Raw genomic sequence first — 25,111 nt, 5'->3', positions numbered from 1 at the left:
AGGAGTTTCTGAAAGGAGAGTGCAAGGCGCCATTCAACTATCTTAGGGACTCCACTCTGGATTTGTGTAGGGTTCACTGGCGGAGGAAGGCGGGTGCAGGGGATGCGATGCGCACCGAGTGTCAGCCGTAAGGGTGGGTGACATCACCGCGCCACCCCCCCACCCCACGCTCACTGTGCGGGTGGTGCCCCTGGACGCTCGCTGCATGGGCGGCGGGCTGCTAGGGACGATGTTGCCGTGGGCAGCTAACAGTGCCCCCCACCACTCACCGCACAGGTGACTAGCGGCAACACTCCTGATGCTCGCCAGGCAAGTGGCTAGGGCCGCTCGCCGCGAGGGCCGCTAGCAGCACCCTGCCTCACTCTCTGCACGGGCGGCAGGTGGCTAGGGATGCTCACCATGCAGGCAGCTAGTGGCGTCCCCCCATGTTCAATGTGTGGGTGGCTAGCCCCACCCCCATGCTGCTCCAGGTGCCAGGGCAGGTAGCTCTGCCCCAGTAGGGTTTACTCCTTAGACATTTCTTCTCCCAAAGATGTCCTGCAAGGCAGCAAGTAAGTATGCAGTATGTTCTGGGTATTCCATGCAATCCAGAACCGGGACCACACAGGGCTCTTGGCTGCATGGAAACCCCTATGTACACCCAACTGAATGCATGCAAGGTCCCATTTCATGAATTCGGCTGAATGCATACGTCTTAGGGTGTGCTCAGAGGCTCATGCGGACATCAGGGGTGGGATCCGCCGGTGCAATCCTGCTCCCTCTCTGTGCATTAATCGAAATGTGTAAACAATAATCAGAATAGGACAATTTCCAGAATAAAATAAATGGTAAATAATAAATGTAGTAGTAGCAACAGCAATGGAAATTCTGGATTTCAGCCAGAGCGTAATTAATATATTTGACTCAGTGCATTCATCAAGGGGGACTGGAGATTTCATTTATTTGATAATATTGACTCCTTACTTTGTGGAGATGCACTTTTAGCACTCGATTCTACTCAAAGAGCAGGGCTTCTTGTGACACTGGAGCTAATAGCACTTGGATGAGCTGGCACCAGTGATCACCAGTACTTTGAAATTTTCTTGGGAATAGATAAGAAGTCAATGAAAATTAACAATAACTCAGCTCTTGATTTAAAATGGTAGAAGGAAGCCAAAGGTAAAATGTAGATCCAACTGATTTGAAACGAAACCTATTTCATAGCCAGCTGTGCTTAGGGTGGGGTGAAGGTAGGTTCTGGAAAAAAATTTGACCACAAACTATTTTATACGCGTTTGTTTGTTTGTTTGTTTGTTTGTGCGTGTACTAAACTAAGCCTCACATTTCTGGCAGATAGTTAAAACACTTGCAAATAATTTCGTCCTTTTCTGCATTAAGTATTGAGCTCTACTGCTTTGTTTGTCCCAACAGTAATGGCAGTAAGAAGTTATATTTCACCTTTCTTTTGAGCGCAGTTCAAGAAAGGCAAATTGTCAGAACAGGCTTCAAAGAGTAGGAGAGTTCACTCCATTTGGAAGCAAACTAAAGCAACAAGGAGTCTGCAGAGAAATAGCAGGTGTTCGGTGATCTCCGCTGCATGTTGGACAAAGGAATTATGCAGCGGGATCAGTTAAATTAATTGTGTTGGGCTCCAAACTTGTACAGGCAATATATCACATGAGTAGTTGGGAGACCGGTCTGGCTGGAAACTGGACGCTGAACGAGAGAGTCCTTTGGCCAACCCAGCACAACAATTTCTAATGGCCGTGTAGTCCAGGGGTCAGCAAACTTTTTCAGCAGGGGGCCGGTCCACTGTGCCTCAGACCTTGTGGGGGGCCAGACTATATCTTTTTTTGGGGGGGGGACGAACGAATTCCTATACCCCGCAAATAACCCAGAGATGCATTTTAAATAAAAGGACACATTCTACTCATGTAAAAACACACTGATTCCTGGACCGTCTGCAGGCCGGATTAAGAAGGTGATTGGGCCGGATCCAGCCCTTCGTTAGTCTTTGAGGACCAGAATCCCTTTGCAATTCTTTTCACTTAATGATATAATTTGCCCTTTTAATCCCCCCAATTCCCAATTTTTGGCTTGCTTTGGTTTAGGTGACAGGAAAATGAAGTACATTCTTTCCCCCAAAGAATTCTGGACTCTGTAGTTTGTTAAGGGTTGCTGGGAATTATAACTCTGTGAGGAATAAACTACAGTGCCCAGAGTTCTTTGAGGGGAGGAATGTGCTTTGAACATGCTTTATAGTTATTGTATGTGTGCAACCTTAGTTCCTTTAGTTCATGTTAGCTGCTGGTAACCTTTTCCTGGACAAAGGTTCTTCTTCCACAGTACATGATGCAGTTGTGTGCTTGAGCCTTTATATTTACCATATTAAGAGACTTTACTTCAGTGTGGTGGGCTCAATTAAATTACCTTCTGGTATATTTTTGTGTAATATTAATGGCCATTCCCTGGTGAGTCTATTTGTGTAACATTTCCAACACTTCCTCCCCCCACGCCCCATTTCAATTTTGAAATATTAGCAGCCAAGGCATCAGTCAGCAGTAACAGTATCAACGAAAGGGCAAAAGGACGATAAGGGGATATTGCATCTCTCGCCAGAATTTGTAAAACAAACACAGGGCCCTCCAAATAGCTGTATGAGATGCTTTCAGTCTTCAAGCGTGAGAGTGTAATCTTTAAAAAATTAAACCACTGCCACCCATCCTAACACCTGCAGATTACTTCACTCCAATGCCATTCTAACAGTTATAATTGGAAATTATAGGTCATTCCAAGGTGAAATGCTGCTCCTCACACCCCAAAGTTTTTGCACACAATGACCTCATATCAAAAATTGCTTTCCATATTCAGAGCCTCCTTGTGAGTCTGTGACTTCAATTGCTACTCTTGTCCATCTACAAGTAGGTAATGCAGCGAAACCAGTTAGATGTTCTTGATCTTGTTCACCAGCCCATAGAAAAATCTCAAGGAGACAGTTTAATCTGAAGGATAAACCAAAAGGGACAGAGCCCAGCAATGTGTGAAGACTGGAAATGAAAAATTCACCATACATGAGATGGAGATTTACAGGGATATTTAAAAGAGAGACATGTTAAAACACTCCAGATATAGAATGAATGGGAGTAGGAGCGCTCTGCAGACTTGAAAAGGAGCAGAGAGCTATTCTGAATCATGTAATGTTTAAGGTTTCAAGTACTGGAACCAAATCTCAAATTCTCTGCTGGTTCATTCAAACTTTTGAAGCTAGAGGGCTGGGATGTACAGTGGTACCTTGGTTCTCGAATGTAATCCATTCCGGAAGTCAGTTCAACTTCCGAAACATTCAAAAACCAAGGCGCAGTTTCCAGTTGGCTGCAGGAGCTTCCTGCACTCCAAACGAAAAACGTTTGAAAACTGGAACACTTACTTCTGGGTTTTCGGCATTCGGGAGCTGATTTTTTCATCAACTAAGCCGTTCGAGAACCAAGGTTCCACTGTATAGAACAAGCCTGCTCTTGGCAGGCTAAGATTACCACAGCAGCCAAGAGGTCAACTTTGAACTCTTTCTTACCAACACAGCCTGCTAGCTATTTTAATTTTAAATTTTAAAAGTTTTTTTTTTAAAGAGAATAGGCTGGCATCCTGAGTTTGTTGCCACTGTTGAGAGCACCGATAATAGGGGGAGCAACTAATAATAGAGGGGAATTAAATGATTCTCATAACAGTAATCTACTGTTATGTAGAAGGAGCGTCTCCACCCCCATCGTTCTGCCCAGACATTGAGGACCAGCGCCGAGGGCCTTCTGGTGGTTCCCTCACTGTGAGAAGCAAAGTGACAGGGAACCAGGCAGAGGGCCTTCTCGGTAGTGGCGCCCACCCTGTGGAATGCCCTCCTACCAGATGTCAAAGAGAAAAACAACTACCAGACTTTTAGAAGACATCTGAAGGCATCCCTGTTTAGGGAAGCTTTTAATGTTTAATAGACTATTGTATTTTGATATTTTGTTGGAAGCCACCCAACAAAATAAAATAAAATAAAATAAAATAAAATAAAATAAAATAAAATAAAATAATAATAATAATAATAATAATAATAATAATAATAATAATATTGTGATACAATCTACGGCCTCATTCTGCTTTTTATATATTGCTCCAATAATCAACAGAAAGGGTATTAGTGTATTTGCCTTGGCCTCTGTGGCACAATGGTTAGAGTGCTGGACTATGGACTGGGAGACCAGGGTTCAAATCCCCACTCAGCCATGAAGCTCACCATGTCACCATCTCTTAGCCTAATCTACCTCATAGGGTTCTTGTGGGGATGAACTGGGAAGGATACCAAGTTCCTTGGAAGATAAAGGTGGTATATACATGTAATAAATAAAATAATAAAAACATACAAGAGAAGCCATTAATTTAATCCAAACATCTCTAAACTTACCTGAAAACAAAACAAAACATTTGCATTACAACTTCACCTTTGGCATTTGGCAGGTTTAGCTTATGCCTCCTTGACATGTATTTAAAATTGTACCAGATTTTGATCTTCAGAGCCTGACGGATTCAAATGCTTGGAGAAATCCACCTGTCCCCATTTCTCCCACCTCAAAAGCTCATTTAGACTGCAGTCCTACTTGCACCATGAGAGAAAGCCCAACTGAACACACAATCTAAACGAAATTAGATTACGCACCATAATCAAAAAGAAAAAGTTTAGGACCTCATTGTTAATTTGCTGTTCGGCTCTCATACACAATTCAGGAGAGGAAAAAGCAGCGAAAGACATATAAACAAACACCTGTACTTACACGTGTCGGGCTTGAGTTGACTATTTGTGATCCCAAAATACTGAGGGTTTTCAATTACGGGAATCTTTGTCATTCCAATAATTACTGCATCTGGTCCACCCTCGGAAGAAGATGGAGTGTTGCTTCCATTAGAGATGTGATGAAGAGGACTCGCTGAATCGTCGTCATTGCTGATAACTGAAGAAGGACCTAAAGTTAGAAACAAAGATGGCCCTGTAACTTGACATAGTTTTCCCCTCCCTCTATCATTGCTCTGGCCCTCACTTACATACTGTAAGGTTTTGCACAGAGGATGCGGGGAAACAGCTTTAGACCAGGACACCCAGAGGCTTAGTGCCTTAACTTCTGCACCTCCAAGGCAGCAGACCTACTGAAGGTTGAGCTGTGTGGCCTATTTGCCTACCATTGACCAGGCTGCTTGCCTCCGACCTCAACGGCTGCCGCTTCTGGAAGTTGACCTTTTGCACATCACTTTGGCTCTGATCCTAAACGGCCTCGGTCCTGTATACCTGAAGGAGCGTCTCCACCCCCAACGTTCAGCCCGGACACTGAGATCCAGCGCCGAGGGCCTTCTGGTGGTTCCCTCATTGCGAGAAGTGAGGTTACAGGGAACCAGACAAAGGGCCTTCTCGGTAGTGGCACCTGCCCTGTGGAACACCCTCCCACCAGATGTGAAGGAAATAAGCAGTTATCCTATCTTTAAAAGACATCTGAAGGCAGCCCTGTTCAGGGAAGTTTTTAATATTTAACGCTGTACTGTTTTTAACACTTGATTGGGAGCCGCCCAGAGTGGCTGCGGAAACTCAGCCAGATGGGCGGGGTATAAATAATAAATTATTATTATATTATTATTATCCTGTTACCACTTTGGAAGCTGACCCACAGCAAACCGTGGCAATTACGTATAGGCGGTGCTGACTTTTAGAAGGTTTCGAAGACGGTTCCTCCTGCTGTTTTGCTCCAATTAAAACTCTCATTTCTTTTCCATTTGGATGGCATTTTGTACTTTTAAATCAATAAAGTGCCCGCTCATACAGCACATGAAACTTAGCTATATATGAGCAGCGTATAAATGCAACAAGTAAATAAAGAATAAAACACAGCAAATGTATAGATGACGACTCATGTCCTAAGTGGGTCTCCTTGTAAGATACTGGTGACTCTGTAAGTCATGGAATGTAGATGCAATGGAATGGATGGAGAAAAGCAGCTCAAATGCACCCTCTCCCAGAATGGCTTGCATGGTGAGGGAGGTGACAGCGCCAATTTGAGCTGTCTGGCCATCTCGCTCAGCATTGTGTACTCTGGGGAAGGGGAGCCTCAGGCCCGGAGGACAAATGCAACCACTGCGGTCACCCTCTCACTAGTCATCCCTCCTTCCCAAGCCATGACCACACATCCCTTTACTAGCCCCCCCCCCCCCATTTGCCCATGTTATATTGTAAAATCACCACCCAATGCAAAGTACTCTAGAGGGTTTTCATAAACCAGAATTCATAAATCAGAAAGTTAATTCAATCCACTGACCATCTTGAATTCAGTTATATATGACCCTTAACTTCACTTTACCTGAAAAGCAATGACTTGCACCACAGTTATTATGTATGCTTGCCACTACACCAGGGGTGTAGTGGGAAATCTTGAAGCTGGAGCGTAGTGTTGTGAGAGTAAACGCCATTGAACCCCTCCTCTTACTTTGGACCCCAACTTAGAAAATACTTCAGGCTTCAACAAAAGTTCTTCATCCAGCCAAAATGCAACCTTTAGCACTTAATTAGAAATGCAAACAAGCTTGCAAAAACGTGTTAACATATCACCTGCTGTTGTGAACCAGGAAACCCATCAAATAACACGAAAGAAGTCTCCATTCTCTGCTTGATGGTGTTCCTCATCTTCTGACTTCCTCTACGCTACTCTGTTACAAACAAACTTGTAAATTTCATGATGGTCTCATTCTTTTGCCAGAACACTTCAGCAGATGACTTGGAACTGAAATTTGATTCTACTTATGGCCAAATATGTCTCCTTTCTGCTTCAGCGAAGACAACTGGAGTAGCATTTTGTTTTCTTTGCAATTGCTTGTTTCTATGGGTACCTTACACGAAATGTTGAGTTCCTTTTACTTGTTACTTTCCATCATATTAAAAGCTGAGGGGCTCCTCTGCAGAGCAACTCCTTGGCCCCATCTGGCTCTTCCAGGATGGGATTAGCTCTTAAAGGGCAAGGGCATACAATAACAACAGTTCTAGAACAGGCATAGGCAAACGCGACCCTCCAGATGTTTTGAGACTACAATTCCCATCATCCCTGACCACTGGTCCTGTAAGCTAAGGATGATGGGAGTTGTAGTCCCAAAACATCTGAAGGGCTGAGTTTGCCTATGCCTGCTCTAGAAGAACCCTCAAACTCTCAGGGGAGTGCTGCACCACTGAGAACAGGCTATCTACCTAACTCCAGGACCTGGAAACCACCATCAACAATGCCTCCATCTCACCAGGATTCATTCCCAGCCGCTTGACCCTCATCCAGTTCCAGTTATTACAGATTCCAAGCCCAGATCCAGTGCCTGAATAGCCTCTTCCGAATCAGATGAAAGGAGAGACAGAGCTGGGTGCCATCTGCATATTGATGACTCTCCAAATCCCTTGATGATAGCTTTGACCATCTTCATATAGATGTTAAAAAGCATGTGTCCTGCACAAATGCCAAGGAACTGAGCAGAAGACGCCCAGTGCTACTGTCCAGGATCAGTTCTGCAGGTACAAGAGGAGGTCCTGTAATATGGTGTCAGTACAGGAGGATACAATGGTTAATGGTATCTGGAAGCTCAGGGGACTTCAGTGGCTAGAAGTGCCTCTTACCAACTGTAGCTCGTTTGACAGGGAAGGCCATTCCTGGCTCAGGAAAGCCTTACCACAGCAGTCCACGTGTTGCTTGCTTCAAGACTGTATTACTGCAATGCACTCTGTGTGGGACTTTCCTCACACTTGAACCAGAAACTATAGTTAGTGCAGAATGCTGGAGCACGATTGCTGACAGGTGAGGCCCTGTGCTCAAGAGATCTGAAACGTTGCCGATTTGCTGCTGGGCCAAGTTACTATTAGCATATAAAGCCCTTAACAACTTGGACCAATTCACTGTACTCTTTTAAGCACTTGCTAATAACATTCTGGTTTAGACAAGCCCACCCAGATGCTAAGAAAGCTGAGGTAACCTTGATCTGTTTTTAACTTGTTTTCTGTTCTTTCCTTTTTCTTCTTATTTACTTTAATTGACTATAATAATCTCAAAATCAGAAAAAAGAAAGTTGAGGTAATCTTGATCTGTTTTAAAGTAGAGTTATCGTTATTCTTTAATTATTCTTTATTAAATTTATATACCGCCCTACACCCGCAGGGTTGTGATTTTTTTCTTGATTTTACTGTCTTATCTTTTGTAAACTGCCTTGAGGTTGGTTTGTTTTTACAATCAAACGATGTATACATTTTGTTAATTAAATGATATCAAAAGCACAACGGGATCAAGAACCAACAGAGTTGCACTCCCTCTTGTCGCTTACCTGATAAAGGTTATCAGTCAGGGTGACCAAGGTCATTTCAGTGCCATCTATGATGCCAGAGTGAAATAGGTAGCTTCATCCAAGCATGCCTGAAACTGATCACCTGTCATCTCTCAATCCTCTTGCCCTGAGACATTTGGAAGTGGATCATAGCTATCTAGAATTTCAGAGTCCAGGGAGGAACTCTTGAGAAAGGGATCACTGCTGCATCTTTTTTGGGAGATAAGTATCACCCCCCCCCCATCTCAACCACTTCATATGGTCAAACCTTCCTGGCTAATATTTATTAGCCATGATAGGCAAGGGTCAACAGAACACACAGCCCATGAGGCAGTATCCAGTGTTAGTTATATTTTATATTCAGAGTAGAACCAATAGAATTAATGGACATGATTCACTTAGACCCAGAGTTCAACCAATGACATGGATGGACCTAACTTACCGGTAGTTGAATGTAACCTGTGATAATCGAGACCCCTGCCAGTATCTTGCCCATATCCTCAGGCCACAACAAGTGAAACTGATCCCACAAACCAATATTAGACAGTGCTCTGAAAACCTTCACCTCACCTACATTAATGCCAAACAAACAGCCATAACAGAAAACAATAAAACAAAAACCGCCATCATATTTTAATATCCTAAAAGAAGATAATAAAATACTCCAGACAAAACTGTGGCAATGAATGAGCTTAGTGCAAGTGTTCTGATTTCGCAATGCCTACTTTTTTCCCCTTTTGTCCTCTATTTGTTATGTAATTAACAGATGGCAAATCTCTGTGTGTCAGGAGACAGCTAAATTTACACCTCTTTAAATACCTTGTTTGTCAGCTCCCTTGATAAATGTGAGTAAACTGGCGTACAAACTGTTTTAATGCTTGCTTATCTGACAGACGAGCTATTAGATGAAAAGCTGCATCCCATTTCCTTAATGCACTGCCAAATTTACACCACAGTCAAAGGCTATGCTATAGAGCCAACACTTAATTGAACAACCAAATGTATGCGTGAGGTTTCAAGAATGCAAAACAATTTTCAGAAGCGAATTTAAAAACACTCACTTCGAATTGGAAGTAGCTTTCACTGTTCCATCAACTCTCCCATACGCACAGTGTGTGAACTTTGAGGCAAAGGGTAATTTTCCACCCAAATGCTGAAATTCTGCTGCATCTGGTTCAAATGGGGTCAGCTAATTACTTGTCAGAAGCAGAAGGAACCTTTTGATAACACCTATTATTGATGATGTTTTCACAAATCCAGCTTTGGCTTACAACCAAAAGTTGGAAAAGTACATTTTTTTTTAAAAAAAAAAGGCTAGAAATGCAGGTCACTAATAGCTAATAGTAACCACATATGGAGTTCCGCTTGATGTTCCCAGCTGAATTCATGTGAAGATTATTATTTTTCTTATTTTTTAAAGTTGGAAATTAAAAACAGATAAGAAACAGCAATCTGCCTAGGAGAGAGAGAACATGGGAGAAATACTTCCTGCCCTAGCTTTCCGTCCTTCCTTCTTATATCTGATGTGCATTCTAAGTTGCATGTGAATCATTTCCAATACAGTGGTGCTCCGCAAGACGAATGCCTCGCAAGACGAAAAACTCGCTAGACGAAAGGGTTTTCCATTTTTTGACTCGTTCCGCAAGACGAATTTCCCTATGGGCTTGCTTCGCAAGACGAAACGTCTTGCGAGTTCTTGCGAGTTTGTTTCCTTTTTCTTAAAGCCGCTAAGCCGTTAATAGCCGCTAAGCCGCTAAGCCGTTAATAGCCGCTAAGCCGCTAATAGCCGTGCTTCGCAAGACGAAAAAAACCGCAAGACGAAGAGACTCGCGGAACGGATTAATTTCGTCTTGCGAGGCACCACTGTATAGTGTCTAGCCTGGAGATTTGGAAAAGTACCGTATTTGTCCATGAATAAGACTAGGTTCCCCCCTAAAAATAATGTCAAAAATTAGGGGGCGTCTTATACACTGATACATCTCCCCCCATTTTCTTAAATCTGAGTTCCCCAAAATAGGGAGCGTCTTATACATGGGGGCATCTTATAGATGTAAAAATACGGTAGTTATCCATGTTTCTTATGTAGGTTCCCCACCCTCAAAAAATGCATAGATCGCGACTGGCCCTTCTGAGGTGTGTCGACGTTCTGGTGGAGAACGTTTCCTGCTGCACACACCATGGAAGTGCCAGAAGCCACCACACCATCCTCTGCCCCAACCCAAGAGCCTCACTCCCCCACAAAATGCCCACTGGCGTACATTTCCACAGAGAACTCTCACTCCAGGAAGCCATCTGTAGTGTCATGCAATAATAGCAGAGTACTTTACTTGCCCACTCAAAACATCTGAAAGTCCACGCTTCCCAGTTGCTATTGCACACAATAAATCTGATATCGGAGACCCAGCCTGACTGAATTCCATTGCTGTTACCGCTCCCACCTCTTGCCCAACAAATGCTGGGGCAACTTAAGAAACTAGACTGTGAAGGCTGCATCAATGTCTCTGAAATATTAGAGCAATAAAAGACTTCATTCTTTGCCAAAATGAGTAATACGTTGGGCAGTGGTTGTTTTTATATTTATAGCTTTACTTATTGTTTGGAGTAAGTAGGTCTTATAGAAGCTGGGTCTACTTCAGAGTTAGCCAACATGCTGCCTTCCAGATTTTGTAGATTCCAGTGCTGGAGACAGCAGGCCTGTGTGTGCCAATTGGGGGGGGGGGGTCGCAAGAGGCCAGAGTGCTCTGGCACTCAGCTCCTGTTCACAGGCTTCCCACTGGCAGCTGGGTGGCCACTATGAGAACAGGATAATGGGCCTTTGGTCTGATCCAGCAGGGCTCTTATGTAATCCCTATTGGTCCCAGCCAGTGGGGCCATTGGTCAAGGATGATGGAAGTTGCAGTCTGCCATCTGGAGAAAATCCTATTGCTTACACCTGTTCTACTTCTGATTCTGGAAATGGCACGCAACACATCCTAAGTACTTATCCTCTTCTCTAGTTCTTTCTACCCTACACCATAAATTCCTGTGTTCCTCCCATATTCACTTTTCTCTCAACACCCTTGCAACAGGATCCTTCTCATTCTCCCCTTAGGAGGTTGGATTCTCTGACTTCCTACAACTCTTCCAGAGGCTGCAAGAGCCTGCCCCTCTCTCTCTCTCTCTCTCTCTCTCTCTCTCTCTCTCTCTCTCCTATTCCTCTCTCTCTCTTGTATTCCTATATGTTTAAGCCAGGCATTGCCATATTTGGCCCGCCAAATGTTTTGGGACTATAGTTCCCATCATCCCTGACCACTGGTCCTGTTAGCTAGGGATGATGGGAGTTGTAGTCCCAAAACAGCTGGAGGGCCAAGTTTGGCCATGCCTGGTTTAAGCCATTAACAGGATACAGCAGAAACACTTGCACACAGCCACAGCTGGAGGACTTCCCAACAGTCAAATGGCGAGACCTGTGTTTGAAAGGTTATCCTTAGGCTACATATTGTAGCCAGATTTTCTCTAGAATGCTGTACCTTAAAGGTAGATTCTCATGTTTGCTTTCTGTTTCTATTGCACATATGGTTTTTCCAGTTAATTTTTTTCTTTATGGTGTTGCAGGGTGTGTTTTTGTATGACACACCTAGAAATGTAGTACCTTCCAAAGCAGGCTTGCTGGTTGTCCTTTTTTGAGTGGTGTGATACTTCTGTGGGTGTCACTGACAATGCTGAGATACAGTTCCTTTGCTTTCAAAAAGGGAAAAGAGGGAACCCAATGAACTTTGGGTTTTTCATCCATGCTTGTCCACAGCATCTGTGGAAACAACGGTGGGGTAGGCCTTCGTGCCTTGTTTGCAAACAACATAAGGAGGTCCGTCAGCAAGTGCTGTCTGGTGGGTCCTGTCCTACATTGACAAGTGCCCCCCCCAGTCTTAATTTTCCAGAAGGCCATGAAACATAACAACAATGGGTGCTCTCAGGCCCCGTCAGGTATTTAAAATGGCAGCTTTCCTGATCTGGTGCAACGGGACCATAGCACTGGTTGTCTTCACTAGGCCCCAAAGGACTACATGAAGAGGCCAGGTCAGTTTGTGGGCTTCCTACAGGTATCCGGCTGGGAATTGTTAGAAACAGGGAGAATGTGTGCCAATTTACTCTTCATTTCTAATACAGTGGTACCTCGCAAGACGAACGCCTCGCAAGACGGAAAACCCGCTAGACGAAAGGGTTTTCCGTCGCGGAGGCGCTTCGCAAAACGAATTTCCCTATGGGCTTGCTTCGCAAGACGACAGCCCATAGGGAAATCTCCGGGACAGCGGGGAAGCGCAGCGCGTCTTCCCCGCTGTCCTCGGACCTCCTCTGAAGGCTGGCGGCGGGGCGGGGACAGCTCCTCCTGCCGCCGCCGGGCTTCGGAACGATACCCCGATGCCGGTCGGCAGGCGGGAACGCCTCCCACCGCCGCCCGCCATCGGGACCATGCCCCGATGCCGGGGGCGGGCGGGAACGCCTCCCCCCGCCGCCCGCCATCGGGACCATGCCCCGATGCCGGGCAGCGGGCGGGAACGCATCCCCCCGCCCCCGCCATTGGGACCATGCCCCGATGCCGGGCGGCGGGGACGGGGCGGGGCCTGGTCACCGCCGCCGGCGTTTAAAAGCACTCTGGGGAAAGCAGCGAAGCGCGCTGCTTTCCCCGAGCATCGGGAAGTCCGGCGGGGGTCCTTGGGATTCCCTCCCAGCCCCCGCCTTTAAAAGCACTCTGGGGAAAGCAGCGAAGCGCGCTGCTTTCCCCGAGCATCGGGAAGTCCGGCGGGGGTCCTTGGGATTCCCTCCCAGCCCCCGCCTTTAAAAGCACTCCAGGGAAAGCAGCAAAGCGCGGCGCGCTTTGTTGCTTTCCCCGGAGTGCTTTTAAACGCGGGTGGCTGGGAGGGAATCCCTTGGACCCTCGCCGGACTTCAAAAGAGCTGCGGGAAGTCCGGGGGGGTCCAAGGGATTCCCTCCCAGCCCCCGCCTTTAAAAGCACTCCGGGGAAAGCAGCAAAGCGCGGCGCGCTTTGTTGCTTTCCCCGGAGTGCTTTTAAACGCGGGTGGCTGGGAGGGAATCCCTTGGACCCTCGCCGGACTTCAAAAGAGCTGCGGGAAGTCCGGGGGGTCCAAGGGATTCCCTCCTAGCCCCCGCCTTTAAAAGCACTCCGGGGAAAGCAGCAAAGCGCGGCGCGCTTTGTTGCTTTCCCCGGAGTGCTTTTAAACGCGGGTGGCTGGGAGGGAATCCCTTGGACCCTCGCCGGACTTCAAAAGAGTTGCGGGAAGTCCGGGGGGGTCCAAGGGATTCCCTCCCAGCCCCCGCCTTTAAAAGCACTCCGGGGAAAGCAGCAAAGCGCGGCTTTGTTGCTTTCCCCGGAGTGCTTTTAAACGCGGGTGGCTGGGAGGGAATCCCTTGGACCCTCGCCTGACTTCAAAAGAGCTGCGGGAAGTCCGGGGGGGTCCAAGGGATTCCCTCCCAGCCCCCGCCTTTAAAAGCACTCCGGGGAAAGCAGCAAAGCGCGGCGCGCTTTGTTGCTTTCCCCGGAGTGCTTTTAAACGCGGGTGGCTGGGAGGGAATCCCTTGGACCCTCGCCGGACTTCAAAAGAGCTGTGGGAAGTCCGGGGGGTGTCCAAGGGCCGGACTTCCCGCAGCTCTTTTGAAGTCCTGTGGGGGGGAGAAGGGCTTTTCTTCCTACCGCCAGCCTTCAGAACAGCCTTCTGAAGGCTGGCGGTGGGAAGAAAAGCCCTTGTCCCCCCCACCCAGCCTTCAGAAGAGGTCGGGGGACAGACTGTCCCCAGACCTGGTCTGAAGGCGGTTTCCCTAGGAACGCATTAATTGATTTTCAATGCATTCCTATGGGAAACCGTGCTTCGCAAGACGAAAAACTCGCAAGAAGAAAAAACTCTTGGAACGAATTAATTTCGTCTTGCGAGGCACCACTGTACCCTGTTCTATTTACAAAAGCTGACTGGACTGGCAATGGAATCTTACTTCAACACTTATGATGGGACAGGTCGGCTTAGGGGAGGCCAAACCACACAAACAGCTTTAACCCCCCTCCCCAAAATCTTGCTGCTGTTCTCTGCACCAAAACATTTGTCATCTGAAGTGGCTGCCTCACTCTGCCTAATGGTAGGGCAGGCCTCATGTACTGGGCTTTATTCACACCATCATTCCTTAGCGTTGGCCTCCAGCTCTTTTCCTACTGTGTATCATTGTGCTGCTGGCTTTGGTGTCCTTGGCTTTGGCAGCACCCCTGAGTTTTGACTGCCACTGTAAGCACATCACCTCCTCAGCTTATGGGAAGAAGTTCCAGCTTCTGGATGTTACACAGGAAATGTGCAGCATGCTCAAGCAAGAACACTGGTGTGCCATGCGCCCAACCCTATGGCCTCATCTAAAGGTAAAGGTAAGTTACCCCTGCCCGTACGGGCCAGTCTTGACAGACTCTGGGGTTGTGTGCCCATCTCACTCTAGAGGCCGAGGGCTAGCGCTGTCCGGAGACACTTCCGGGTCACGTGGCCAGCGTGACATCGCTGCTCTGGCGAGCCAGAGCCACACATGGAAACGCCGTTTACCTTCCCACTGGTAAGCGGTCCCTATTTATCTACTTGCACCCGGGGGTGCTTTCGAACTGCTAGGTTGGCAGGCGCTGAGACCGAGCAGCAGGAGCGCACCCCGCCACGGGGATTCGAACCGCCGACCTTTTGATCGGCAAGCCCTAGGCGCTGAGGCTTTTACCCACAGCGCCACCCGCGTCCATGGCCTCATCTACTGGGGGAGAAAATTGTAAGGTCATGCTGGAGCTCACAACGTTTTTCCCCCAGGAACAACTTGAATAAAACATTCCCAGTCTATTTGTACCTATATTTAACTTAATAAATCTTGTTTGACTTCTTCAGAGGGCTGATCTCTCTTGAAGTATCCCTCCATTCAAGCATTCTGGGTAGCCTGTCTATTTCAGCGACATCTGCAATGTAGTACATGGAGGATTTTCTCCTGATCTTTGACAGGAATGGGCTGACTGCCTATGCAATAAAGTTCAAGTTCAAGAACCAACTTGCAGGTTTTCACTCCCCCTTGGCTGAATGGGATCCAAGCTCAAGGTCACAGTTCATGAAATGAAACACTTCTTTATGCAGCTTTCATTCCACCTATCAGGCCATTGTCATGTTACACCTTTTTGGGTTGACAGGGAAATATATTTCTCTAAGGCCTGAAGAGAACGGCAATGGGTTACCTTGTAGTTCGACTTTGATGAAGAGGAAATGCATTGAAGTGACATTTTTAGTGTTCGGACAACGTTGGCAATAAGTCATAGCAAGGGCAGAGAAACAGTTGCATTCTGGTTCATCCTAAATAATCAACAACTGCGTCAAAGGGTTACTCTTGCTAATTTAAATAGAACTTTAAACACACCTTTCAGAAACAGATCCTGCATAATAAATGTTTATGTCAAACACGCCAGTTCCCTAGAGAATGATGAAATAAGCAATTTCCCGATTGAAATGAATATATACTCCTTTCAGCTATTTGTATTTTATTATAGCTCTGCTATCAAAAGTGCTCACGGCTGCAAGTTTGATCCAGAAACCATTTTATAATGGCAACCAATGTTATTGGCCTGTTTGCTTACAATGAACTCTCCACGTGAGATCAGACTGTTGTGACTCTATGCTCACTTCAGACCACTGGGAGCTCTCTTAGACCACCAGCTGTGAGATTTGAGACAGGGGAAAGACATTCCCAGACCTATAGGGAGATGCCAAGAATTGAACCTTATTAGTCCTAAATGGAAGGTAAGCAAAACACTGGTTGCTGGTAGAATCAGACGTTCCTGATTGCCCTTCTGTTCATACAATGGTTTTTTCTGTAATCAGGTGAAATAAAGGAAAAGGTAAAGGTAACCCTGACCATTAGGTCCAGTCGCGGACGACTCTGGGGTTGCACGCTCATCTTGCTCTATAGACCGAAGGAGCCAGCAAGACTAAGCCACTTCTGGCAAACGAGAGCAGAGCACAGAAATGCCGTTTACCTTCCCACCAGAGCTGTACCTATTTATCTACTTGCACTGGCGTGCTTTCGAACTGCTAGGTGGGCAGGAGCTGGGACCGAGCAATAGGAGCTCACCCCATCGCGGGGATTCGAACCGCCAACCTTCTGATCGGCAAGCCTTAGGCTCTGTGGGTTAGGCCACAGCGCTACCCACGTCCCTAAATCAGGTGGAAATACACAAGCCCAAATTAGAGGAGTGGCATTTCAAATGTGCCTGCCTGCATCATTCTTCCTTATCCTCCTTAAAACACATACAGTACATCCTCTTTTGAGAGTGGAGAGTATAAATCAGTGAATGATAAAGAATTGTACAGGGACACACAGACAGCACTCGGGTGTGTCTGTCTTGCTTGTGTTTGGTACTTGGGCAATCTTGGCTGTGAGTCCTGGAAGACCTGCTCCCTGCCCTGCAGGCCTTTCCCACTTGGGCTGGGACGGTGGGACCCCGACTGATTCCAGCTACAGAAGCCGAGACTGCTGAACAGCCCCTTGGGCTGAGGCATTCTTTAGGGGGGGGGTTGTTGGGTGGGTGGGGGTTATTGTTGTTAATTTTTTATTTTGGAAATTATGATTTATGTGGGAATTGTTCAATTTGGTTGTATACGCTTTGATGTTTTGTTTATTGTTTATGACTACTTCTGTTTGTAGTTATGTATTTTTTTATTGTTGCAAGCAGCCTTGAGCATTGTTTTAACTTTGGAAAGGTGGCATACAGATAAAATTGGCACAGTGGTGCAATTAGGTAATTTTAGAGAGGGGACTTTATGGTCTTATGCCCCACCCCCTTCAACACCTTTAGTTCAGAGCTTTCCAAACTGTGTCTCCTGGTATGTCCTGCAGAGGACCCTAAGGTCCATGCATGATAATAGCTTAAAGGTCCCAGGCCCTAAGGAAGCCAGACTATCCTCACCAGGGCCAGGGCCTTCTCAGTGATGGCTCCGACCTGGTGGAATGCTCTGTCCCATGAGACTAGGGCCCTGCAGGACTTGATCTCCTTCCGCAGGGCCTGTAAGACAGAACTATTCCACCTAATTCAATCAGAATTAGGCTGATCCTCTATTCCCTTTTCCCTTTCCTCTTCTATGAAGAAACCCTTTCTGCGACCCCACATTTAAATTCTTCCCTGGTCTCCTTGCTGGCCCTAGTAGGACCAACTTGGCCAGTTAGCCCTGGTGATCAAATCGATTTCTGTCTGGGTCCCCCCCCCCCCAAAAAAAATGACCCCTGAATTTTAGAATTTTATTGATATTGATGCTGCATTTTATGTTGTATTCTATGCTGTTTTATGCTGTTTTTAAGTCACATTTTAATCAATGTTTTATATTTGTTGTTAGCCTCCCTGAGCCCGATTTTTAAACTGGGAAGGGCGAGGTATAAATAAAAATGTATTATTATTTTTTAATTATTAACATATTAGTGTGTTGGCTGCAGTGTGTGTCGTGTGAATGCTATCCACACTCCTGGAAAGGGGTTAGTTTAACCTCCGGTTTGCTGGCAAAACCGAACTACCGTGTCACGAAATGATGCATGTCTAAAAAGTCTGTCACCAATGTGAAAAGTTTGGATGTGGTAAGGTGACCCTGAAGCATTGAGGGCTCTTCTACTCATTCAGCTAAGTGGATCTGTAACAGTGAACCATCCAGACTTTCCTAACAGACTGATTCTGTGCATGTTTACTCAGAAGCAACTCCCACTTAGTTCAGTTGGACTTCCTCTAAAATAAATGTGAATGAGATTAGATTATTAACTCGTAGCCTCATTATACATAACAAGTCCCATGGGAATGAGGGTCAGAGAAGCCCTCTCTACGTGTACTCACATAGAGGACCCTGGTGGGCAGTAGCTACTCATGTGTAGAGGTTCCTCTTCAGAGATCTCTCTGCAAATATAGGGGGCAGGCCAAGCTGTGCTGAGCAACCTCCCCTCCATTATGCATGAGTGCTCTCCAGACAAGGTAAAGCATGAAGTCTTGAAATAATCAGCGCATGATTTTTAGCAAATGACATTTTCAGCCATTTCTGTCCTGGAGAGACAATAGTTCATTTATACAACTGCAGATTAATGTTCTGCTGTTAAGAATGAGTTAAAGTAATACATCTTCCTTATAGTCCAATGCCGTGCAAAGAGGGAAATGATGGATCTTTGGTCTCTTATATTACAAAGAGCGACAGTTTCATGTCTACATAATGTTTAATTGAAAATCTATGAAAATCCATTCCTCATTTTTAACCCCTGAGAAATTAATGCAAGATCAAATCTTGAAAACTCCTTGGTTCATGCTGAGACAAAACTATCAGTGGGAGTTTTGCCAGAGTAGGTATTAAGGACTTGCATGACTTGGCCCACAGTACCAGAGAAATATGAGCTATTAGCTCAATTCATCTATGTCTAAAATACATTGCTCAAGCCCTAACATTCTGCTAGAGCCTGGCTTTGCCAGACTGTTTGGCACAACCACTAGGGCTTAGCAGCTGTTACAGATTTGTGAGGACGGCAGGACTGAGTTCTTTCTAACAGTTCTAAGGAACAAATGAAATGCCTTCTGGTCAGCGTGCCCACAGCATTTGCCTCCTCACAAACCCAAAAGACAAATCATAACATAAACCAAAGTAAAGATTTATAGTATACAACTTAAAAGATGGCTTTTAAGATGAATTTTTTGAAGAACAACTGGGGACCTAACACCTGACATTTCACAGGATCTACCTTTCTACTTCTCCCCACCCCCTTCAAGAAGAACATAAAAAGAGACCGAATGGATCATGCCAAAGGCCCATTAAGTCCACCCTCCTGTTCACAGTGGCAGACCTAATGCCTGTGGGAAGCCCAAAAACAGCACTGAATACAACAGCACTCTCCCCATCCTTTCAGCTCAGCAGGTTAGGAATTGAGACGACCTGCAACATTTGTTAGAGCACAATTCTCTGCATGTCTACCCAGCACAAAGTTCCATTAACCGAATGTTATATTTGTCAACATAAGCTACTTCCTAGATGGGGTGTGGGAAGAGTCATGGAGGCTGCACTGAATTCAGGAGAGGGGATAGGATACAAACAAATAAAATAGATGACGTTCCTGAAACAGAAAGGTCCCTTTGGCTTCGGAGTGAAATACTGTATTTTTCGCCCTATAGGGTGCACCGGCCCATAGGGCGCACCTAGTTTTTTTGGGGGGGGATAAAGGGGGGGAAATTATTATTTTTTCCCAGGTGCGGGACTGGGGCGGGGGAAGCCCGAGCTTCCCCCGACCCCAGCCCCCAGAACAGGCTGCTATCCGCAAGCCTTGGGAGCCTGGTGGGAACTCCTGCCAGTCTCCCCAGGCTTGCGGATATCTGCCCGAAGCCCGGGGCGTGCTCCGCTGCGCTCCCCGGGTTTCGGGCTGCAGGCTGTTGTCCGCAAGCCTTGGGAGCCTGGTGGGAAGTCGCACCAGGCTCCCAAGGCTTGCTGATGTCTTCCTGAAGCCTGGAGAACGAGAGGGGTCGGTGCGCACCAACCCCCCTCGCTCTCCAGGCTTCAGCGAAAGCCTACATTCGCCCCATAGGACGCACACACATTTCCCCTTCATTTTTGGAGGGGAAATAGTGCGTCCTATAGGGTGAAAAATACGGTAAAATTAGCTGAGGTTTCAGCCCCATACTCATTTGCATAGGTAAGCCCCACTGAACTCAATGAGGGTATGTAGCTATAGGATTGTGCTGTTCAGACTTTTAGATCCTAGCTAGGTATTAAAAGCCAAAGTCTATAAAATGTCCCAAATTCAGAAAGTCTTCTAATTTTGCATTCTGTAGTACTTGAAAAAAACTGGAGCATGAAACTTCTTCCAGAGGTCAGGACAGGAAAAACTATTAGCCATATAAATAAGAAAACTTACCAAGCAACACTTTCTATTATCGTGGTGAATGTGTAGCTTTATCTCTCCGCTTATAAATAATGAAAAGCTGGCATCCACTCTGACATAAAAAAAATCTCTAAGTGACCTTTCCTACAGAAAGTTGTTGTAGTGGTAATAGAATTATTATTATAGGAGTTTTGTTAATCACTTTTCTTTTTTGCAAACAAAGGGTAGACTCAGGCTGCATTAACACAAGCAACAAATGCCTTCAGTAATGCACACAAACAGCAAAGAGTATTTCGCTTGAATAAAAGACATAAGAGGGCTTGTGGAGCAGGTACATTTGAGAAATGCTCTAGAATTCCACAAAAGAATGGCTGTGGATTTATATATATTGTATTTATATTTGTGTTAGGTTAGAGCAACAGAAGGTTAAACATCTGCATGGGGCTTTAAATATATGATATATATTGTGAAAACAAGGCAATGGAAAAAGTATTTTGCACATGGCTCATCATGGATAACTACATTTTCTTTGAAATATTATGTGAATATCATGTTTAGGCTAGAGAAGAAACAGAAACCACTGCTCAGTCATCAGTCCATTACTTTTGCGATCCAGGCCAATGCCTTCCACACTATTTGTTCCTATATATACACTGTATTTTTCACTCTAGTGCACCAGACGATAGGATGCACCTAGTTTGGGGGGGAGGAAACAAGAAAAAAACAATTCTGAATCCCAGAAGCCAGAACAGCAAGAGGGATCTGGCTTCTGGGATAGCCGCTGGGATAGCTGGTATAGCTTTGCGCGAAGCCTCCGCAGGGCACAGGGAGCCTTCATCCCTGTGCCCTGCAGAGGCTTCTGGGACAGTCCGCGAAGCCTCCAGAGGGCAGCGGGATGAAGGCATCCCGCTGCCCTGCGGAGGCTTTGCGCCGCTAACCCCGAAGCTAGAACAGCGAGATGGAGCGCTGCGCAGTGAGATGGAGCGCTGCGCAGTGAGACGGAGCACTGCGCAGCGCTCCGTCTTGCTGTTCTGGCTTCTGGGACAGCCCGTGAAGCCTCCGGAGGGCAGCGGGATGAAGGCACCCCGCTGCCTTGGGGAGGCTTTGCGCAGCTAACCCCGAAGCCTTTGGAGCACAGCGCGAGGTCCCGCTGCGCTCCAAAGGCTTCAGGCGGCTATCCCTGAAACCTGGAGAGCGAGAGGGATCAGTGCGCACCGACCCCTCTCACTCTCCAGGCTTCAGCGAAAACAACGCGTAGCCTCCGGAGCGCGGAGGGAGCGCTCCCTCTGTGCTTTGGAGGCTTCACGTTGCTTTCGCTGAAGTCAAGGAGCCTGCATTTGCTCCATAGGACGCACAAACATTTCCCCTTAATTTTTGGAGGGGAAAAAGTGCGTCCTTTTTATAGTGAAAAATACGGTGTGTGGGTGTGTGTCCAGCATATCATAAAATTTCAGTGCAGTGAACGTTATTAAAACCAATAATTGATTGGTTATTTAAACAGCTGCAAAGACAAAAATCTTCAAGAAATACCTTGAAGTGACTGGCACATGGAGGAGCCCCAACCAAGGCCCGTACCCTGGCCCTAAGTGCACTGTCAATAAAATCCTGGCTCTATTTTTTCCTCCCTGCTGCCTCCTCATTGGCCCAGAGGGGGGTGAGGAATGACAGCAGCCACTGTTTGCTTCCTCACAAGCAGCTAGAACAATAGTAATGAGAAAGATGAAGGCAGGTGCGCAGCCTGGGAGTCATTTTGGACTCACAGCTGTCCATGGAGGCACAGGTCAAATCTGTGTCCAGGGCAGCTGTTTACCAGCTCCATCTGGTACGCAGGCTGAGACTCTATCTGCCTGCGGACTGCCTCGCCAGAGTGGTGCATGCTCTGGTTATCTCCCGCTTGGACTACTGCAATACGCTCTATGTGGGGCTACCCTTGAAGGTGACCCGGAAACTACAACTAATCCAGAACGCGGCAGCTAGACTGGTGACTGGGAGCGGCCGCAGAGACCATATAACACCGGTCTTGAAAGCCCTACATTGGCTCCCAGTACGTTTCCGAGCACAATTCAAAGTGTTGGTGCTGACCTTTAAAGCCCTAAACGGCCTTGGTCCAGTATATCTGAAGGAGCGTCTCCACCCCCATCGTTCTACCCAGACACTGGTCCAGCACCGAGGGCCTTCTGGTGGTTCCCTCCCTGCGAGAAGCCAAGTTACAGGGAACCAGGCAGAGGGCCTTCTCGGTAGTGGCGCCCTCCCTGTGGAACGCCCTCGCACCAGATGTCAAAGAGAACAACAACTACCAGGCTTTTAGAAGACATCTGAAGGCAGCCCTGTTTAGGGAAGCTTTTAATGTTTGATGTATTATAGTATTTTAATTTTTTTTGAAGCCGCCCAGAGTGGCTGGGGAAGCCCAGCCAGATAGGCGGGGTATAAATAATAAAATATTATTATTATTATTATTATTATTATTATTATTATTATTATATAGATGGCCCAGCATATGGTGCCCCAAAGCTCCTAAACTCCGTAGCTAACCCTGGGATGTACGAGACCCAGCTCTCTGTTCCCATCGAACTCTTGACACTTGTGAACATTTCTTCTGGCATTTAAAGATATAAAGTGGAACTGACTTCATTAAGCAGAAGTTAGAAAGATTTGGCCATTTAAAGGAATGAAAGAATGTTTAACAGAGAATGGGGGAGATACATTGATTATCTAAAAAAAAAGTAAACAATTACACACTAGCTAGCAGGATTAATTTAAAACCAAGCAGTTAAAAGGTGAATTTGGAAGAATTATAGAAAGTAACAAATAAAAGGAGTTAAGGGGGAGATGCAGTTTTGAAAATGTTTTTACAAAAAACCAAGGAAGGGGAGGAGGGAAGTCAAAACAAGTATGTATGTAAATATAATTGATGATGATTACTGTTAAATTGAACACTGAAAAATAATATGTATAAAAATAAAATAAAAGGAATGGATCTGGAAGTGGATGATCTAGAATGCCAGGACACGGAAGTTGTCATAATCCAAAACTATATATGTGCAACTATATATGTGCAAATGGAATAAAAGCTCCTATCCCCATTCCCTTACATGAAGAGTATAGTTCCAGATTCCTATCTCTCTGTGTATTGAAATAAAATGGGGAATACATTATGGAAAAATGAACTCATATGTGCATCAGAGCCAGTGCACTCTCACAAGGGATAGTTGAATCTGGATTAGACCAGGCATGGCAAACTCGGCCCTCCAGATGTTTTGGGACTACAACTCCCATCATCCCTATCTAACAGAACCAGAGGTCAGGGATGATGGGAATTGTAGTCCCAAAAACATCTGGAGGGCCGAGTTTGCCTATGCCTGGATTAGAGTATATAAAAGTGCTCTTACGAGAAGGAATCCTTTGCCCAGAAGGGCAAGGAAGAGCCAGTCTGGAAAATTGTAGAAACCAAACATTTTGCTGAAAGTATTAATCAAATACATTGCTGTTACAGTGGTGCCTCGCAAGACAAAAAGAATCCGTTCCGCGATTCTCTTCGTCTAGCGGTTTTTTCGTCTTGCGAAGCAAGCCCATTGACAGCTTAGCGGATTAGCGCTACAGCGGTCTAGCGGCTTTCAGCGATCAGCTGTTAAGCGGGTTATCAGCGGAACAGCTGATAGGCGGCTTAGCGGCTTAGGAAAAGGGGGGGGAGCGAAAAAAAACCGCGGGGATGTGCAAGATTTTTTCGTCTTGCGAAGCAACCCCATAGGGAAATTCGTTTTGCGAAGCGCCTCCAAAACGGAAAACCCTTTCGTCTAGCGGGTTTTCCGTCTTGCGAGGCATTCGTCTTGCGGGGCACCACTGTATACCCAAGGTTGCAGGGTGAATCCAGGAATATTCTGCCACTATGGAATTATCATAAATGAACATAGAAGCATGGACATGGGCCTATCCATGGTGAAGAAACCCTGACATGGAAGCTTGTGATTCTTAAATTCTAATTTCTTTTGGATGGTGAGACAGTCTAGCAACGTGTTTCCAATAACAGCACATTCCACACAAGAACATTCCACACACAAGAGTGATCTGCATATTAAATATAGAGTCATACCTGGAGTTGAATGTGCTTCGGGTTGAGCATGTTCGAGTTGCGCTCTGCGGCAACCCGGAAGTATCGGAGCATGTTACTTCCAGGTTTCGCCACTCGCGCATGCGCAAATGCTCAAAATGACGTCACACGCATGCGCAGAAGCGCCGAAACGCGACACGCGCAGACGCGCCGTCGCATCTTGCGTTCCTTTAGGGATGCGAACAGGGCTCCGGAACAGATCCCATTCGCATCCTGAGGTACCACTGTACCATGCAACACCATCAGCTATCATGTCTCTTTCAAGAAAAAAATAGTTGTCCCCTACGGCCAAATTAGGCTGATTGCTAAGATGCTGTGGAGACTTCTGTCTTCCCAGAATGAAGAAAAAAAAATATGACTGCACATTTTGCAAACACAAACAGCTTAGATTGTAAAAATCTGCATCTGCCAAGTTAGCAGAACTAGAATATTCAAAACCATGGGAAAAACATGACATGACTGTACAAATAGCAAGAAAGGGCAATGTTGAGGCATAATTGCTTTAACACTCATAGGATTGTTTTCTCTTCCCTTCAGAAAAAAGCAGATACGACTGCCCATAATAATCCACTTGCATTCACATCAACCAAAAATGTTTCAGAGTTTTTCCATTCCATTTCCCTGCTATGTTATAAAAAGAAAACAGCTTGTTTCCACAGTGTGCCTATGCAGAATCTATTCTAGTTCTGTGAGAATATATATATATTTTTATGTGCAAAAATCTGAAAAACTGACCCAGTTATCTCAGTGTTGTTCTCCTAGTGACCT

At 46.0% G+C, this 25,111-nt stretch overlaps 1 protein-coding gene across 7 annotated transcripts in view; it reads right to left on the bottom strand.

The window, feature by feature from the left end:
* Nucleotides 1–25,111, bottom strand: part of NTRK2 (neurotrophic receptor tyrosine kinase 2) — a 196,585-nt gene that overhangs the window by 50,096 nt on the left and 121,378 nt on the right. For 6 of the 7 annotated variants that reach the window (XM_077936018.1, XM_077936019.1, XM_077936015.1 and 3 more), the window contains one exon: nt 4,791–4,979. In XM_077936018.1, the coding sequence (XP_077792144.1) occupies nt 4,791–4,979 (189 nt within the window). The remainder of the gene's footprint in view (nt 1–4,790; nt 4,980–25,111) is intronic. The other variant, XM_077936017.1, reaches the window with a different exon arrangement.

This window comes from Podarcis muralis, chromosome 11 (genome assembly GCF_964188315.1).
Source record: "Podarcis muralis chromosome 11, rPodMur119.hap1.1, whole genome shotgun sequence".
Taxonomy (NCBI): domain Eukaryota; kingdom Metazoa; phylum Chordata; class Lepidosauria; order Squamata; family Lacertidae; genus Podarcis; species Podarcis muralis.
This window is presented reverse-complemented; position numbering and strand designations above follow the sequence as displayed.